This window comes from Bos javanicus, chromosome 11 (assembly GCF_032452875.1).
Source record: "Bos javanicus breed banteng chromosome 11, ARS-OSU_banteng_1.0, whole genome shotgun sequence".
Lineage (NCBI taxonomy): Eukaryota > Metazoa > Chordata > Mammalia > Artiodactyla > Bovidae > Bos > Bos javanicus.
Window position 1 is genome coordinate 98551014 of NC_083878.1, and position 16666 is coordinate 98567679.

The 16666-nt window shown below is 53.1% G+C and overlaps 1 protein-coding gene and 1 long non-coding RNA gene across 21 annotated transcripts in view; one reads left to right on the forward strand and one right to left on the reverse strand.

Annotated features, from left to right (window-relative positions):
- Nucleotides 1-5160: 5160 nt before the first annotated feature.
- On the reverse strand, nt 5161-9889 carry LOC133257585 (uncharacterized). 2 transcript variants are annotated; one of them, XR_009739613.1, is made up of 3 exons: nt 9646-9872; nt 7394-7604; nt 5161-6445 (listed from the first exon to the last, which is right to left on the reverse strand). It is a non-coding gene; the product is annotated as an uncharacterized LOC133257585 (long non-coding RNA). The 2 variants fall into 2 exon arrangements; XR_009739612.1 differs by having other exon boundaries at nt 5161-7604; nt 9646-9889.
- DNM1 (dynamin 1) overlaps nt 8830-16666 on the forward strand; it is a 43437-nt gene continuing 35600 nt past the window's right edge. For 11 of the 19 annotated variants that reach the window (XR_009739609.1, XR_009739608.1, XR_009739611.1 and 8 more), the window contains exon 1: nt 8830-9091. Coding sequence is in view for 15 of the 19 variants with exons in the window: in XM_061433660.1 (XP_061289644.1) it covers nt 8931-9091 (161 nt within the window). In the remaining 4 variants the exon portion in view is untranslated. The remainder of the gene's footprint in view (nt 9092-16666) is intronic. The other 8 variants (XM_061433647.1, XM_061433649.1, XM_061433650.1 and 5 more) reach the window with 2 other exon arrangements.

The window sequence follows — 16666 nt, forward strand, 5'->3', positions numbered from 1 at the left end:
ACCAACTCCTAGAGTTTACTCAGAGTCATGTCCATTGAGTCGGTGATGCCATCCAACCATCTCATCCTCTGTTGTCCTCTTCTCCTCCTGCCTTCAATCTTTCCCAGCATCAGGGTCTTTTCAAATGAGTCAGTTCTTCGCATCAGGTGGCCAAAGGACTGGAGTTTCAGCTTCAGCATCAGTCCTTCCAATGAATATTCAGGACTGATTTCCTTTAGGATGGACTGTTTGGATCTCCTTGCTGTCCAACGGACTCTTAAGAGCCTTCTCCAACACCACAGTTCAAAAAATATATATATAAACCTGAAACTCATGCTCATGTTGGTGAAAATAGGGGCGCCAGCACTGGTTTCTTGTGTTGCTTCATCTTTCTGGAAAGTAATCTGCAAATTCTCTATCAAGACTCTTGAACATGTTCTGCCCCTTGACCTGGTAACTCCACTTGTAGGAATCTAGCCCAAGAAAATAATCAGAAACAAGTCTTTTTAAAAGCCAGCAGGTGCACAGAAAACATCTATAATAGTGGTCGGGGAAATAATCAACTTTGGAGAATAGCTAAATAAATCACGGTGTCTGCCTCTTAAGGAATAGCACACAGCCTTCAGAAACTGCTATTTCAAATCCTGAAAGATGATGCTGTGAAAGTGCTGCACTCAATATGCCAGCAAATTTGGAAAACTCAGCAGTGGCCACAAGACTGGAAAAGGTCCGTTTTCATTCCAATCCCAAAGACAGGCAATGCCAAAGAATGCTCAAACTACCGCACAATTGCACTCATCTCACATGCTAGTAAAGTAATGCTCAAAATTCTCCAAGCCAGGCTTCATCAATATGTGCACCATGAACTTCCTGATGTTCAAGCTGGTTTTAGAAAAGGCAGAGGAACCAGAGATCAAATTGCCAACATCTGCTGGATCATGGAAAAAGCAAGAGAGTTCCAGAAAAACATCTATTTCTCCTTTATTGACTATGCCAAAGCCTTTGACTGTGTGGATCACAATCAACTGTGGAAAATTCTGAAAGAGATGGGAATAGCAGACCACCTGATCTGCCTCTTGAGAAATCTATATGCAGGCCAGGAAGCAACAGTTAGAACTGGACATGGAACAACAGACTGGTTCCAAATAGGAAAAGGAGTATGTCAAGGCTGTATATTGTCACCCTGCTTATTTAACTTCTATGCAGAGTACATCATGAGAAACGCTGAGCTGGAAGAAACACAAGCTGGAATCAAGATAGCCGGGAGAAATATCAATAACCTCATATATGCAGATGACACCACCCTTATGGCAGAAAGTGAAGAGGAACTAAAAAGCCTCTTGATGAAAGTGAAAGTGGAGAGTGAAAAAGTTAGCTTAAAGCTCAACATTCAGAAAACAAAGATCATGGCATCTGGTCCCATCACTTCATGGGAAGTAGATGGGGAAACAGTGGAAACAGTGTCAGACTTTATTTTGGGGGGCTCCAAAATCACTGCAGATGGTGACTGCAGCCATGAAATTAAAAGACGCTTACTCCTTGGAAGGAAAGTCATGACCAACCTAGATGGCATATTCAAAAGCAGAGACATGGAGAAGGAAATGGCAACCCACTCCAGTACTCTTGCCTTGAAAATCCCATGGGTGGAGGAGCTTGGTGCAGGCTACTATCCATGGGGTCGCAAAGAGTTGGGCACGACTGAGCGACTTCACTTTCACTTTAAAACCATACATGTAATTGGTTTTCCTACCTTTTCATGCCAATTTATTCCATTAAAAATAGAATGAAAAAAAAAAAAAAAAAGCAGAGACATTACTTTGCCACAAACATCCATCTAGTCAAGCCATGGTTTTTCCTGTGGTCATGTATGGATGTGAGAGTTGGACTGTGAAGAAGGCTGAGTGCTGAAGAATTGATGGTTTTGAACTGTGGTGTTGGAGAAGACTCTTGAGAGTCCCTTGGACTGCAAGGAGATCCAACCAGTCCATTCTGAAGGAGATCAGCCCTGGGATTTCTTTGGAGGGAATGATGCTGAAGCTGAAACTCCAGTACTTTGGCCACCTCATACGAAGAGCTGACTCATTGGAAAAGACTCTGATGCTGGGAGGGATTGGGGGCAGGAGGAGAAGGGGACTCCAGAGGATGAGATGGCTGGATGGCATCACTGACTCAATGGACGTGAGTCTGGGTGAACTCCGGGAGTTGGTGATGGACAGGGAGGCCTGGCGTGCTGCGATTCATGGGGTCACAAAGAGTTGGACACGACTGAGCGACTGAACTGAACTGAACTTTAGAAATTATGTCTTCAAAGGATATTTAAACACGATATGGTATGAAGTGAACTCAGCAGGTTACAAATCTGCATACACATTATGATCCCAGTTTTTGGAAAGAATAAATGTGTGTAGTGGGTTCATGGGGGCGGAGATTCACTTTCCTTTTTAAAAATAATTTGCTATGATCCGTTTGGATGACTTTTTCATGAGGAGGATGTGAACATTTTTTGGAATGTATGTGACCTTGCGCTGCCTCCCTGGAGATCAGAGAATGCTCTGAGGACACTGTTTGGGGCTAGACTCATGTTAATTGCTTTTTTTTTTTTTTGCTGAACCTCGGGGCATGTGGGATCTAAGTTCCCAGACCCTCTCCAGTGGAAGCACCGATTCTTAACCACTGTACTGCCAGGGAAGTCCCTCGTGTTAATTCCTTTAAATCAACCCCTTGCAAGCAAAGCCCCCCAATGAGGTATGTTCAGAGGGAGAAGAGAGGCCTCATCTCTGCATCCCAAATGAGGCCTGAGGATGTGGCATCACCTGGAGGCCCCATTCTCGCCTCCACGTGGAGATGCACCTTCACCATGAAATAGGCTTGTACTCAGGTGGCGCCATGTCCAGACCTATTTGCTCCAGGAATCTGTCTCTTCTCACGATGATATCATATAGTATGATTATTACGGTGGTGGTGTAGTCGCTAAGTCGTGTCTGACTCCTGTCACCCCATGGACTCTAGCCTGCCAGGCTCCTCTGTCCATGGGACTCTTCAGGCAAGAAGCTTTCATCCATTTGTGCCTTTACCTACTACTAAGTGAGCTGAGGGGAGCAGAGAACAGAGGTAGGGAGCGGCAGGGTGGGCAGCCCCTTGTTGCTGCCCCTACCTTCAGAGTGACCTAGGGCAGGGCCCCTCCCTACTTGGGATCTGAGTGTGGCCATCTCTGCTGGACAGGACTGACTTGTGTGTAACAGGCTCGCCCATCCCCACCCCCCACTTACCAGCTTCAGCCACAGTGGCAACCTTCTGTCCCCAGAGGAACCAAATCTCCCTCACAATCTCCCCTCTCCTCTCACTCATTACCAGGCTGATTCCTGTCCAGTCTTCACTGCTCCATTCAAACATCACCTTCTCAGGAGGCCTTTCTTTTTTTTTAACTCCTTTTAAAAATTTTTATGTATTTACTTTTGGCTATTCTGAGTCTTTCTTTCTGTGCAGGCTTTTCTGGAGTTGCAGCACGCTGGGGCTCCTCTCTCGTTGTGCTGCTCGGGCTTCTCCTTGCAGTGACTTCTCTTTTTGTAGAGCACACATTCTAGGGGGCGTGGGCTTCAGTAGCTGTGGCTCCCCGGCTCTAGAGCACAAGCTCAACAGTTGAGTGCACTGGCTTAGTTGCTCTGCAGCATGTGGGATCTTCCCAGATCAGGGATCGAACCCATGTCTCCTGCCCTAGCAGGTGGATTCTTTACCACTGAGCCACCAAGGAAGCCCAAAAGGCCTTTCTTGATTGTCAGATATACCCTCAAAGCTCTCTGTCCACATGGGGAATAACTGGACTCTAGGGCTCACTGGGGCCTGAGATTCTCACAAACTGCGCCATCCAGGGATAGAGTTGGCCCCCAGTCCATGCCTCCAGACCTAGCTCTGTCTCTCCTGGACAAATCCTGGCGTGTCTACAATCCTTTAACCTTCCCACCAAGAGGTGACAGCCCAGGACTTCCCTGTTGGCCAAGTGGTTAAGACTCCACATTCCCAATGCAGGGAGCCCAGGTTCGATCCCTGCTCAGGGAACTAGACCCCACATGCTGCAATTCAGAGTTCATATGCCGAAACTAAAGATCTCTCATACCACAACTAAGGCCCGGCACTGCTAAATGAATAAAATAAATTAAAAAAAAAAGAGGTGACATCCTTTGCTACCTTCATGAGGTTGAAGTTTCTTTAGACAGTACAGTGGTAATGATGATTATAATCACAGTAATCGTGGCTCTAATTATTCACTGTTTCAGGCACTGTTCTCATATTTTCTCTGAATTATTACATCATTGAATCCTCCTCATATAACCCTATGAGATAGTTAATAGTCTTATCCCCTTTTTGCAGATGCAGAAACTGAGGTCCAGGTAGGTGAAATGACTTGTCCAAGGTCACTGGGTTAGATAGTGGTTGGGGTGGGATTTGAACACCGGGCAGTCTAGCAACGGAACTGTACCCTTGATCCTCAGTACACAAGAGTATGTGCCTTGTTCCAGACTTATGGGGAGCTCCTCATTGTAAGATGAGGCAGTGCAAGCACAGATGCCTGGACCACTGGTGCCCCAAAGCCCCTGGGAAATCTTGGTGCCCAGCCCCCAGCCACACGGAGAAAGGCACTATGTGGAGCCCCAGCCTGGCCCAGCTGGCTTCCACAGTGACCTTGCCTGACACAGCCAGGTGTCTTGGCTTCATCCACCTGGACTACTTTCTTGTCTTTCTCTCCCCTGTGATCCACATTCTAGGAGGGTTCAACTTCTGCATCTTGCTAACCTCTTCATCCCCTTATGTCTTGTTTGAGGCCTGGCATGAAGTACCTGATCAATACCTGTTGAAGAGGGACTTCCCTGGTGGTCCAGTGGCTAAGACTCCAAGCTCCCAATGCAGGGGGCCCAGCCTTGATCCCTGGTCAGGGAACTAGATCCCACATGCCACAACTAAAGATCCTGAATTCAGCAACTGAAAAAAAAGATCACACCTGCAACGAAGATTGAAGACCCCACGTGCCACAGCTGAGACCTGGCACAGCCAAATACATAAGTAAACATTTTTTTTAAAAGCCTGTTGAAGAATGAATGAATCCAAAGGGCCAGACTCTGAGCAGACGTCATGACTAAATATAATGGCTTGGCTCAAGTGCTGCATAATAAAGCCACTGAGAAATTCAATACAGTCAGCATTTATTGAGCACCTGCTGTATGCCCAACAAAAACCCCATCAGAAGGGACTAGCATTGCATTTCATGTGCATTAAAAGCATGCAGATTACAACAGCTGGTGCAGTATAGGCTATAAACATGGAAGCCCAGAGTCTCACCAAGCTCCATTCACATCTTCACTCCATCATTTTCTGGCTTTGTGCCCTCAGCCACATTCTTCTTTGCGCCTCAGTTGCTTCATCTGTCAAGGAGAACTAATAGGAACTCCTCCCCCGTCCTGAGGGTTGACTCTCTCAGCCCAGTAATCTGGCCCAGGGAGAAATGTCCAATGAGTGTTCCTGTTGCTGATCTGCCAGTACAGTGGTGGTTACAGCTTCAAGGGCTCCAGAGAGAATTCTCCCTCATTAGGGCTCAAAATAGAGGGTCAAAGCCACTTCTCTCATTTAACTCATTGGCCTTCGGGACTCCCAGCTTCTCAGCACCTGGGAGAACCATCTGCAGCATCCCTCCTTTGGTCCTCACCAAGCCCTGTGGGAATGAGTATGTGTGTGTGTGTGTGTGTGCGTGCTCTCAGTCGCTGTCATGTCCGACTCTTTCTGACCTCATGGACTGTAGCTCTGCCAGGTTCCTCTGTCCATGGGATTTCCCAGGCAAGAATCCTGGAGTGGGTTGCCATTTCCTCCTCCAGGGCATCTTCTGACCCAGGGATTGAACCTTTGTCTCCTGCATCTTCTGCATTGGCAGGAGGTTTCCTTACCACTGAGCCACCTGGGAAGCCCCATGGGAATGAGGCCAATGTAGATATCAGGTTCATTTCCTTTCTGATTCCATGCCTTTGCTTATGCTGATTCCTCTGCCCAGAACATCAACCCTTCTCCACACACACACCCCCAAGTGGCATTTTATCCATCCATTCTTCAAGCCTGGCACAATCATTTTCACCCAACCCGAGAACAAAACCAAAGCACTACTAAACAGCGGGAAATTATGCATCTGCGAACAAGGAACTTGACCAATCTGTTCTTACACTGAGAGACCTCAAAGACTTACTGTTGCTAAAAAAAAACAAGTTGCATATAATAATATATATTAGAGCTTCTCCAGCTCTGATGAGATTCCTGTGCACAGGAATCTCCGGGGCTCTTGATTCTTGTTAAATGCAGGTTGTGATCTAGCAGGTCATGAGTGAAGCATGAGATTGTGTATTTCTGACCAACTCAGGGTGATACCCAGGCTGCTCGTCTGGCATGGGTGATTCAGCAAGACAGGATTTATAGTATGATCCCATTTCTGTAAAAAACAAAATGAATATACATGGGATAAACCAGAGAATAAACTCTAAATAGTGGTTATCTCTGGGTGGAAGGATTTTCAGAAGTTTTCAAATACTGTGTAAATTCTGATTAATACAATATGTTTCTCTACTGTAATTAGGAAAAACAAACCAGCCACAATGGCGCCCCTCTAGGCAGAGTGTAACTGGCACCCTCTAAATAAATGAATGGCACCAATCCAGGCTTCATCTCTGCCCTCTCTGGTTCTCAGAGCATAACAACGGGCTGGCTGGGAGCAGCCACACAGGATGTGCAGTTCCACATCCACATCCAGCTCTCTGGAAGGTTGTGATCATCAGCATTCTCAAAGCAGTGGTTTAATAAGGGTCGCCTGAGCCTCAGGCCAGGGCCATGCCCTTCACGGGCATTTCAGTCTGTCATTATCCCCATTACCCAGATTAGATCACTGAGGCTCAAAGATACGGAGGAACCTGGATCACACAGCTCATCTAAGACCCAGGTCATGCTCTTGGAATGGGATCCGCTTTTTCCTCTCTGCCCAGATGTTCCCCAGATGTCCACATGGGTTACTCCCGTACTTCCTTCAGGTCTGCTCAAATTTTTACCTTCCCAGAATCCTCCTCCAACCACTATATGCAAAACAGCAACACAGCCCCCACCTCCAGCTTCTCCAGCTTTCTTGTCTTCCAAAGTACTCATGACTATCTGACAGTCATATTCATTGGCTCATTTGTACTTTGTCCTTCTTTTTCTACTAGACTATAAGCCACATGAAGGTAAAGGCTTCATCCATTTTGCTCCCTGCTTTATCTCTGAGGTGTAGCAAAGTTCCTGGCTTAATAAATATGTCTTAAATGAGTGAATGAACCACAGTCTCCAATTTACAGACTACTGATCTCCCAGCAGTGGCCCCGACTCTGTTCACAGATGGTGACCTACTGACCCCCAGTAGAACAGGGCTGCTGTTGTTGCTCAGTCTCGAAGTCATGTCCAACTCTTTGCAACCTCATGGACTGTAGCTCTCCAGGCTCCTCTGTTCTCCAGGGTTCTCTCTCTGTTCTCTGTTCTCTCTTCCCTAGTCTCCTTGTGGGAAGTCCCAGTTAGGTTCCTTAAATGCAGAGGTGGACAGCTTGGCTTGGGGTCCCATGGTCTTTCTATGTGAAAAAAATAAATAGGGTAGGGTTTCAAGAGTCCTGGATTCGAGCCCTACTGTTTTACCACCACCCTGATGGTTTGGGGAGAAGACTTCACTTACCAGGACAAGACGTTCCAACTGTCCCAAGAAGGCCCTTCCAAGTGTCAGGGCCTTTGTACCTGCTGTTCATTTGGCCTGGCTAGCTGCTTTTCAGAGAAGGCAATGGCAACCCACTCCAGTACTCTTGCCTGGAAAATCCCATGGACGGAGGAGCCTGGTAGGCTGCAGTCCATGGGGTCGCTAAGAGTCGGACACGACTGAGCAACTTCACTTTCACTTTTAACTTTCATGCATTGGAGAAGGAACTGGCAACCCACTCCAGTGTTCTTGCCTGGAGAATCCCAGGGACAGTGGATTCTCCTGGTGGGCTGCTGTCTATGGGGTCGCACAGAGTCGGACACGACTGAAATGACTTAGCAGCAGCAGCAGCAGCTACTTCTCATCATTCAGGTCTCTTCTCAACTGTCACCTCCACAGAGAACCCTCCTAACCTGCCAGGCTAAAGAGAACTCTTCATATGCTGTTTATTTCTCGTGTCATTATTAGTATACACTATCTTCACTTGTACTGTTTCCTTTATCTGTTTATTCATTTACTGTCTGTCTCCACTGTAAGATCTATGAGGGTAGAGACCTGGTCTGTCTTGTTTACTGCTATATTTCTAACGCCTAGAACAGGATATGGCTTACAGTACGTGTTCAGTAAATATTTGTTAAATTAATGCTCTATATCTTTTCCTTCTAGAAACAGGGAGATTGAGGCCCAAAGGCGGGAAGGGAAATGCAGGAGATAAATTAGTGTTACAACCTAAAGTAGAAGGCAATGAAGCCGAGTGAAACTGAAGGTCAGAAGACTATGACCTTGGAGGAGGCTGTGCCTTCAAGCCTCAGTTTCCCCATCTGTAAGAGGGAGTGAGGCAGCCACGACTACTCTCCAAGGGGTCTGGTACTAAGGGCACCTAGGAGACCTTGCCCATTTCCAGGAAAGATAACGTGCGATGCAGCATCTGTGCCTCCCCCAGACACGGCTCGAGCGCCCCCAAAAGCCGCAGAAGTTGAAAACTACAGTCCCCATAGTGCCACGGGCGGCGCCTGCGCACGGCTGCTGACCCGCTGCGCTGCGGGCGCCCCCTCGCGGCACCCCGGCGCAGCGCGGCGCTCTGATCCCCGAGGGGCGGGGGGACCCGCGGCGCAGAAAAGCGTCGGAGCGCGCTGCTGCATCCGCGGAGCCGAAGCCGGGAGCCCAAGCGGCGGCCGGATCGCAGCCTGCTGGGCCAGCCGCAGCCATGGGCAACCGTGGCATGGAGGATCTCATCCCGCTGGTCAACCGGCTGCAGGATGCCTTCTCCGCCATCGGCCAGAACGCGGACCTCGACCTGCCGCAGATCGCCGTGGTGGGCGGCCAGAGCGCCGGCAAGAGCTCGGTGCTCGAGAATTTCGTAGGCAGGTAGGAAGCGGCGCGCCCCTGGAACGCGGACTCCTCGCGCCCGGGTCCTCCGGGTCTCGGGACCCGGCCCCGACGGCGCCGGGACCTCGGAGCCCCTGGCGCTGCACGGCGGACAGCTCGGCCCCCCCCGCCCCCACCTCCAGCCAGAAGGAGGAGGCGGCCCTCCCCCGCGACGAGAGCCCTTCGGGGGCGCAGCGCCCTCCACCCCCCTCACCCACGCTGGGCCGCAAACGTCAAGCCTGCGGCCGCGGGCTCACGCCCCCCTCCTCTGCTCCATCCTTTAGGAAGACAGCAGACTCGGGCAAAGGGCTGCTCCCCCACCCCGAACCCCTCATGGGTACCGAGGGGCCTGCATGACTCCCCTAGGTTCTGGGGGGGTCTCTTGAAGCGGGCAGCACCCCTGGGCCTGTGCCCCCAGGCTCTGTGGACAGCTCCCCCTCCTCTCGTGGGGATTCCTGGACTGCGGTGGGGGGACACCCCTCCCGTCGCCCCTGGGAGAGGACATGGCCCCTTGAGCATCGGGGACCAGATACAGTCTCCCCCGTCACACACACCTCTGCGGCTCCGGCCGCCATCCGTGCGCAGCGCGGAAGAGGGGGGAGGCGCGACTGCAGGATGAGGAAGAGGGGTGGGGGGAGCCAGCGCCTCTGAGCCTTCCCCGAGCCGCCGGCCCCTTGCCCTGCCGCCGCCCCTGAGTTGGGGGGGAGAGGGGGGGCGCCTGTCAGTGTCGTCCTCCCCGTGGCCTGGCAGAAGGATTGGAATGGAGGGAGAAAGCGGTGGAGTATAGAGATGACTAAGACAGGGAGGGAGGCGGGCTGGCTGGGAGGGGTGGGGGGAGCCATTTGCACGACCTAATCCCCCTCCTGCCTCGGATCCCACAAGGCGCCGGGAGGGCCAGGTGGCAAGGAGTCAGGGGCCACCACCAAGACAAAGAGCCCTGGGTTTAGGGAGGCAGGCAGGGTCGTGACCACCCCCCAGGCTCTCCCCAAGAAGGGGAGACAGAGACGGGCTTTCCGGGGGCTGAGAAGGAGAGAGAGGCCGGCGCTCTCCCGGGGGGGGCTGGAGGCGGAGTTGGGGGGGCTGGGCAGACTGAGGGAGGAGGCAAGAGAATTGCCGCTGACCTCCCCACTCTGTCATCTGCCTTCCTCACCTCCTTCAGAAACCCTAGCTTTCTTCCAATGACCTTCATGGGTAAAGAAGCGGATGACCTGTGCCAGAGAGGGAGGCAGGCAGAGAGGGCTTCCTCCTCCCCCCATCCCAGGGATGGCAGTTCTGGGCTGAGACATCCTGGGTCCCAAGCCATTTCTGCTGTGAAATCTCCAGCGAGTCACTGCCCTCTCTGAGCCTCAGTTTCCCCATCTCTAATATGGGCGATTAGACTGGATGGTTGTCCCCGAGCCTCAAATGACCTGGGAAGGCCCAGTGTCAGCCTCAGGGATGAGAGAGAAGGATACTGCACTGAACGATGTATCTGTGGGACGTGGGAGAGCCACTGTGGGGGCGGCTGGGCCCATCTGATCAGCAGGGGGGGGCGCCGTCTGTCTCCCAGGGAAGGGCTTCCAGAGAACCTCTTTCCTGCTCATGTGACCCCACCTCCCCCCAGAGCTGCAGAGATGCAGACAAGAGACACAGAGATGGTCCCTGTCCCTATGGCCTGACAGTCAGAGCGAGGGGGGTGGGAGGACCCTGGAGGTAATACAACCCCTGAGCCCATCATGCTTTAGATGACAGTCGTGGACATCCTGCACTTTTCAGGGTACAAACCACAGGCCTGCCTTTCCCCCCTCTACTCACGCATGCTCCGTGCCTGCTGCGTGCTCTGGGCAGGGGGCACCAGAGGGCAGCTGACCTCAGCCACCGTCTGCCGGGCCCTTCCCCTGTGCCTCCTGCCAGGCTATATGGGACAGGTCACAAGAGCCCCGTGAGGCGGGTACTGTGATGACCACCCTGCAGGGGAGGAAACTGAGGCACTGAGGTTAGAGGCCCTGTCCAAGGTCACAGGGCCAAGAAGGACCGTGTCTGTCAGGCTCCAATCTGGGGCCCACACCACCTCTAAGAGCCCAATTCAGCACTGAACACAGGGACGTGCAGCTGCATGGGCCCCCACTTTCCCCATCTGAGGAATGGGCCTACTGCCAGCTGCTGCCCTGCCTTCCTGAGACATGGGTATGGGGCTCCAGCAAGTTCACGAGTGTAAAAGCCCCCTTTTATAGACACATGGAAGGGAGATACTGATGTTCAGTTAGGTTTGGGGCCTGTGTGGGCCAGGAGACCTAGCCACTGCCCTCTCGGAGTCCACCATCCAACCGAGAGAGGTACCTGGGGTAGACAGCACAGCAGGCCAGCCACAGCTGACTTCTGCAACTGTTAGCTTGTTGAGGGGTTAAGTGAGATTCAGACTCTGCCCCCAGAGGCTTGGACCCTCTTGCTGCCCTCCACAATCCAATAGCCTTTGACTGCGGCCCCGTGGGAGGATACTCAGGGAGGATACTGCAGGTCTGGGGCAGAGTAGGGGCCCGGCATGCAGTGGCATGCACGGGAATGCATCAATTGATTCTCATGAAAGCTAGTGAGGAGACCAGGACTGGAGTGGGACACAGGTCCACTGGGGTCCCCACAGTCTGCCTCGCCATGGATCCCCACCTCTCCACCCTGGCCCAGGTCCCCAGACCCGTGTGCATGGTAACAGCCGCCCTATCTCCTGGGGTTTCCCGGGAGTCAACCCCCCATGGAGAGGAAGTGGAAAATATATCAGAGGAAGCAGAGGCTGCTCCAGGCTTCCGGGCACCCAAGAGGGCCCTGTTGTCATCTCTGCAGTGGCGGTGGCCCAGGCAGCTGCCCAGGACCCTGGCAGGGCTGCTCTGGGTCTATGCTTTTTCTTTGTCTCCCTTTTACAGAAAGGAAGACTGAGGTTGATTCGTTCAGCCATCCAGCAGATGTACGTGAAGAAGAAAACTGGGGGCCATAGTCAACGCTAGGAGTGAAAAGGGTCACTTTCCACAGGGAGGTCAGAGAAGGTGTCTGGGAATCCGTGGCATCTGAGATGAGAACTGAGGGACAAGAAGTCATGTGACTATTTGGGGAGAAGCATTCTAGGCTGATGGACAGCACATGCAAAAGCCCTGGGGCAGTAACGAATTTGGTATCTGAAGAACAGAAAGGAAGCGCTGTGGCTGGTGTTTGGTGAGCAAAGAGAACACAGCATGGGAGAGGTAGGCAGGGGCCTCAGATTAAGCTGAGGAACTACGTTTGTTTTCATTATTATCAGAAGCTCATAAGTAGTGGAATGACTTGAGCTGCTTCCAGCAAGTGTGTGACTTGGGAAGGGGGACAGGAAACAGGAGCAGAGGCTGCTGCGCTGGGCAAAGAGGGGCTGCTGGACCAGGGCGTTAGCAGAGAGAAGGGGAGAATGGTGGAGTTCAGGATGTATTTTGGAGGATGGTCCCACAAAACCTGCTGGGGGATGAGATGTAGAAGGTAAGGAAAGAAGAATCCAGGATGACTTTAGCACCTCGACCCTGGTGGGCATTGGTACCATTAACGGAGTCTGGGAGGAGCAGGCTGGGGGTCGGGGGATAAGATCAGGAGTTTGGTTTTGAACTCATTGAGTCTGAGATGTCAGGTGGGCAGTGTGGTGATGCAAATCGGAAGCTCAGAGGGAAGGCAGGCTGGAAATATAAATTTGGAAGAGATGGGATGTCAAGTCGTGAGCATAGATGAGATCATCTCGGTGGTGAGCGCAGACAGTGGAGTGTGCGTGGGCACCCCGGACACCCCAGCACTTTGTGAGCAGATGTCTGGGGCCCCAGGTTTCCCTTCATCTGCCCCCAGCTGCGTGCCCCCTCCCCACTATACCCATCCGGCACCAAGTCAGGTGTCCTGGGATAGGCTTCCAGGCTCCAGCACCCCTGGCCTCACTCACTCTGAGGCCCAGGCATGCTGACCATCGGGCACTGCCCATCTTCCCTCCTGTTTGGCCCCCCGGGCAGGCCAGGGCCAGCAGGAGTGTGACAGAGGGGCTGAGTGCTCAGGCTCTGGAATCAGACCTGGGTGTGCAGCTTAGCTCTGGTACTTACACTCTGGGCAAACTTGGGCATGTTTTTTAAACCCTGCCCAGCTGCTACTTCCTCATCTGTAAAATGGGGATAATAATAGCACCTCCATCACGGGACTGTGGCGAGTGTTGACATCATGCCCGTAAAGCACTCAGGGTCAGGTCTGGCCCAGAGGACGTGCCCATTCTGTTCCTGCCTGGGCATAGATACCAGCTGGGAGGAGAGGCAAGGATGCAGGTGGGGCAGGGAGCCTGGTGAGTGAGCCTCTGCCCAGAGTCCAAAGGGCAGCCTGGGGGATAGGGTTTTGGTTTCCTCTGCTGACTCTGCCTACCCCAGCTCAGGCTTACTGAGTTGTTGGTCAGTCACTGAGTCGTGTCTAACTCTTTGCAACCCCATGGACTGACTGCAGCCTGGGGATCTTCCCAACCCGGGGATCGAACCAGCATCTCCTATGGCTCCTGTGTTGGCAGGCAGATTCTTTACCCCTGAGCCAGCTGGGAAGCCTTTTGCTCAGGCCCCCTGCCTCCTGTCAATCCCCTGTGTCTGCATTCTGGTCCCAGCACAGACCTTGTGCCAGTCTCTGGCCTCTGAGAGCGCTTCTCTTGGTCAGCCCCAGCCCCTGCCATGGGGGACAGACCATTCTCCACTACTAGAATCTGTCTCTTCCTCTGAACACTTCAGGCTACATCCCATTTCCCAGATTCGGAGACTGAGGCCAAAGAGGATTAGGACATAATTGAGACATCGCAAGTAGAGGGGCGGAGGGAACTGACATCTCCTTGGCACTTGCAGTGCGCCAGGCCCTGAGGATAGAGCTGTGAACAAGCCAGACCCATCCCTGTCCTCGAGGGACTCACAGCTGAGCGGGACAGACAGAGGCTGCATTACACAAACAGCTCTTATGTTGTGGGTTTGAAGAAGGGTACCAGGAGCCTGATGTTGTAGGGAGCAGGAGTCGTCAGGGGGCCAGAGAAGGCATCTGAGCAGTTAGGTCTGCACCTGAGCGAAAATAGGACTTGGTCAGGCAAAAGAGTGAACCACTCCAGGAGCAGGGTCCCCCCTGAGGAAAGCCAGAGGTGGAACCCGGAGGAGAGAAGGGCAGTGAGGAACAGAGATCGCAATGAGATCAGGCTGGTCTGGGAGGCGCTTTGGGCCCTTCAGACACCCCGACCCAGAGAGCCCATGATGCTGTGCCCCTCCCTGCCCAGAGCATGCTCCTGGCACATGCCCTCAGCCAGACCTGTGTGCCCATCCCTGCCAGAGGACGTCTTCTCCAACCCCCTGCCCCACCCAGTGGCCCCAAGGAACTGGGAATGAAAGGTGACTCTGGCAGACAGCATCTGATCCCGGCGTCAGGAGAATCGAGTTTCCCTGCCTTGGCTGGGGTCGGAGGGTCAGAAACAGGGAGGGGACACAGGCAGGCCAGTGCGGAGGGGTCAGGTGGGAGCAGAGGCTGCCAGTCACTGAGGCAGTGCTACCAGGCCTGGAACAGGAGGCAGAAGTGGAGCCCACGTGCCGTATGTCTAAATATTCCCGTTATAAATCAAGCTAAGGAATTGCTAACTACAGTGTGTTCTGCCCTCCCACCTTGACAAACACAACTTCAAAGCAACCTGGCAGGATGGTGTGGAATTTAGAATTTCAGACTCCTCAGTTCTGAGACGGGGTAGGGACTCCCCGGGCTGCCCTCATCTTCCAGCTCTATCAGCCTTAGCCTCGAGGTTGCCTCCTCGCACTGAGGGCAGCCCGCAGGTGGGAAAGAACCTAGAGGTACACTTGAGACTGAGAGAAAGTTCCAGGGCACTTAAGTGTGGCCTAGGAGGGCTGCACAGGAGCCTCCCTGGTGGCTCAGTGGCAGAGAATCCACCTGCCAGTGCAGGAGATCCGGGTTTGATCCCTGGGTTAGGAAGATCCCCTGAAGGAGGAAATGGCAACCCACTCCAGCATTCTTGCCTGGGAAATCCCATAGACAGAGAGCCTGGCGGGCCACAGTCCATGGGGTCGCAAAGAGTCAGGCTTGACTGAGCAACCAAAACAACAACGACAAGGAGGGGTGCACAGGCTCCAGCTGGGCACCTTCCCTCCGTCCCCAGGAACCCCTTGCTTCATGGGAAGGTGAGGCCAGAGATCCCAGCAAGGATGGGGCCCAAGGTCAGGGCCCCGAGCCCCCAGGCCCAAGGGCAGTGCTGCTTATCGTCTTCTTGGAACCAGCAACCTCTTAGCAGGAGGAGCATCATCCCCAGTTTTCAAGTGGTGAAATGGCACAGAGAGGGTAAGGGACCTGCCTGAAGTCACACAGCAGTGCATCGGAGGCAGGACAGGAACCAGCATGGGTCTTCTGTCTCCACGTGAATGTCCACCCTCTTCACCCCAACCCCCGTGCGTGCCTCTCCATACACCTCGGCTTCTCCTCCTCTGCTCTCCTGGTTGTCTCTCGGGCACTCTTGCCCCCTTCCTGGACTGAACTCTGGCTAAGGAGTACCAACCGTTTGCAGCAGTCAGCTCTAGCAACTTGGAATTCCTATGTTGTTGTTCAGTCACCAAGTCGTGTCTGACTCTTTGCAAGCCCACAGACCACAGCACATCAGGCCTCCCTGTCCCTCACCATCTCCCAGAGTTTGCCCAAGCTCGTGTCCGTTGAATCGGTGATGCCATCCAACCAGCTCATCCTCTGTCGCCCTCCCAGTGCCCCAGCCGGAGGCCCAGGGTCGGGTCCCAGCTCCTCTCGCATCCTCCCCATCCAGTGCGGCCTACAGACCCTGCGGGTGTTGCCCGAGTCCATCCCTTCTGTGCCTGGGCCATCATCACCTTTGTCCTACCCAACACCCAGGACAGACTACTCTCTTGCTATTCTCCGTCGGGCAGCTCAGAACTTTCTAGGGCTTCCCAATCCGATGCCTCTGCTTGAAGCCCTTCTTAGCTCCCTGCCCTCCAAGCAGGGCCTTATCTCCTGAGCTGGGCCCCTGAGGCTGGCCGTACCCAGCTGGGCTTCCCCTCCGGGGGCCACCTAAGTATCTTACAGCTCATGCGGAAATGGGCTGTCCCTCTCCCTCACTCTCCTATTCTCTCTGCCAGGAAGGTGCCTCACCCCACCTCTGTCTTCTTCCTTCACTGGCTCAACCTCCAGATCTCACATCAGCCAACACCTCCTCTAGGATGCCTTCCCTGACCACCCTCGAGCCCGTGACCTTGGCGTGTGGGGCAGGACTCAGTTTTCTCCCAGAATGAGGGATCACAGAGGAAGAAAGAGGCCCTTGACCTTGGGCTGAGAGCTCCTGGCAGAGGAGATCCAACCAAGGTTATTATGAACGTTTTACCTGTTTATCACTGTGCCACTCTTTTGTCCCCAATCTTAGCACAGGGAAATGAGGCCACCAGCCCAGAAGAGGAGAAACATCTCAGCAGGTGAATGCAATGCTCCCTGGCACACGTAGGCACCAAGCCCAGGATGGGCACTCAGGTGACTCACGACAGCACCAATGGGCAGTCTGCTAGTTAGATCCTTCTACAGTCAGGGTCT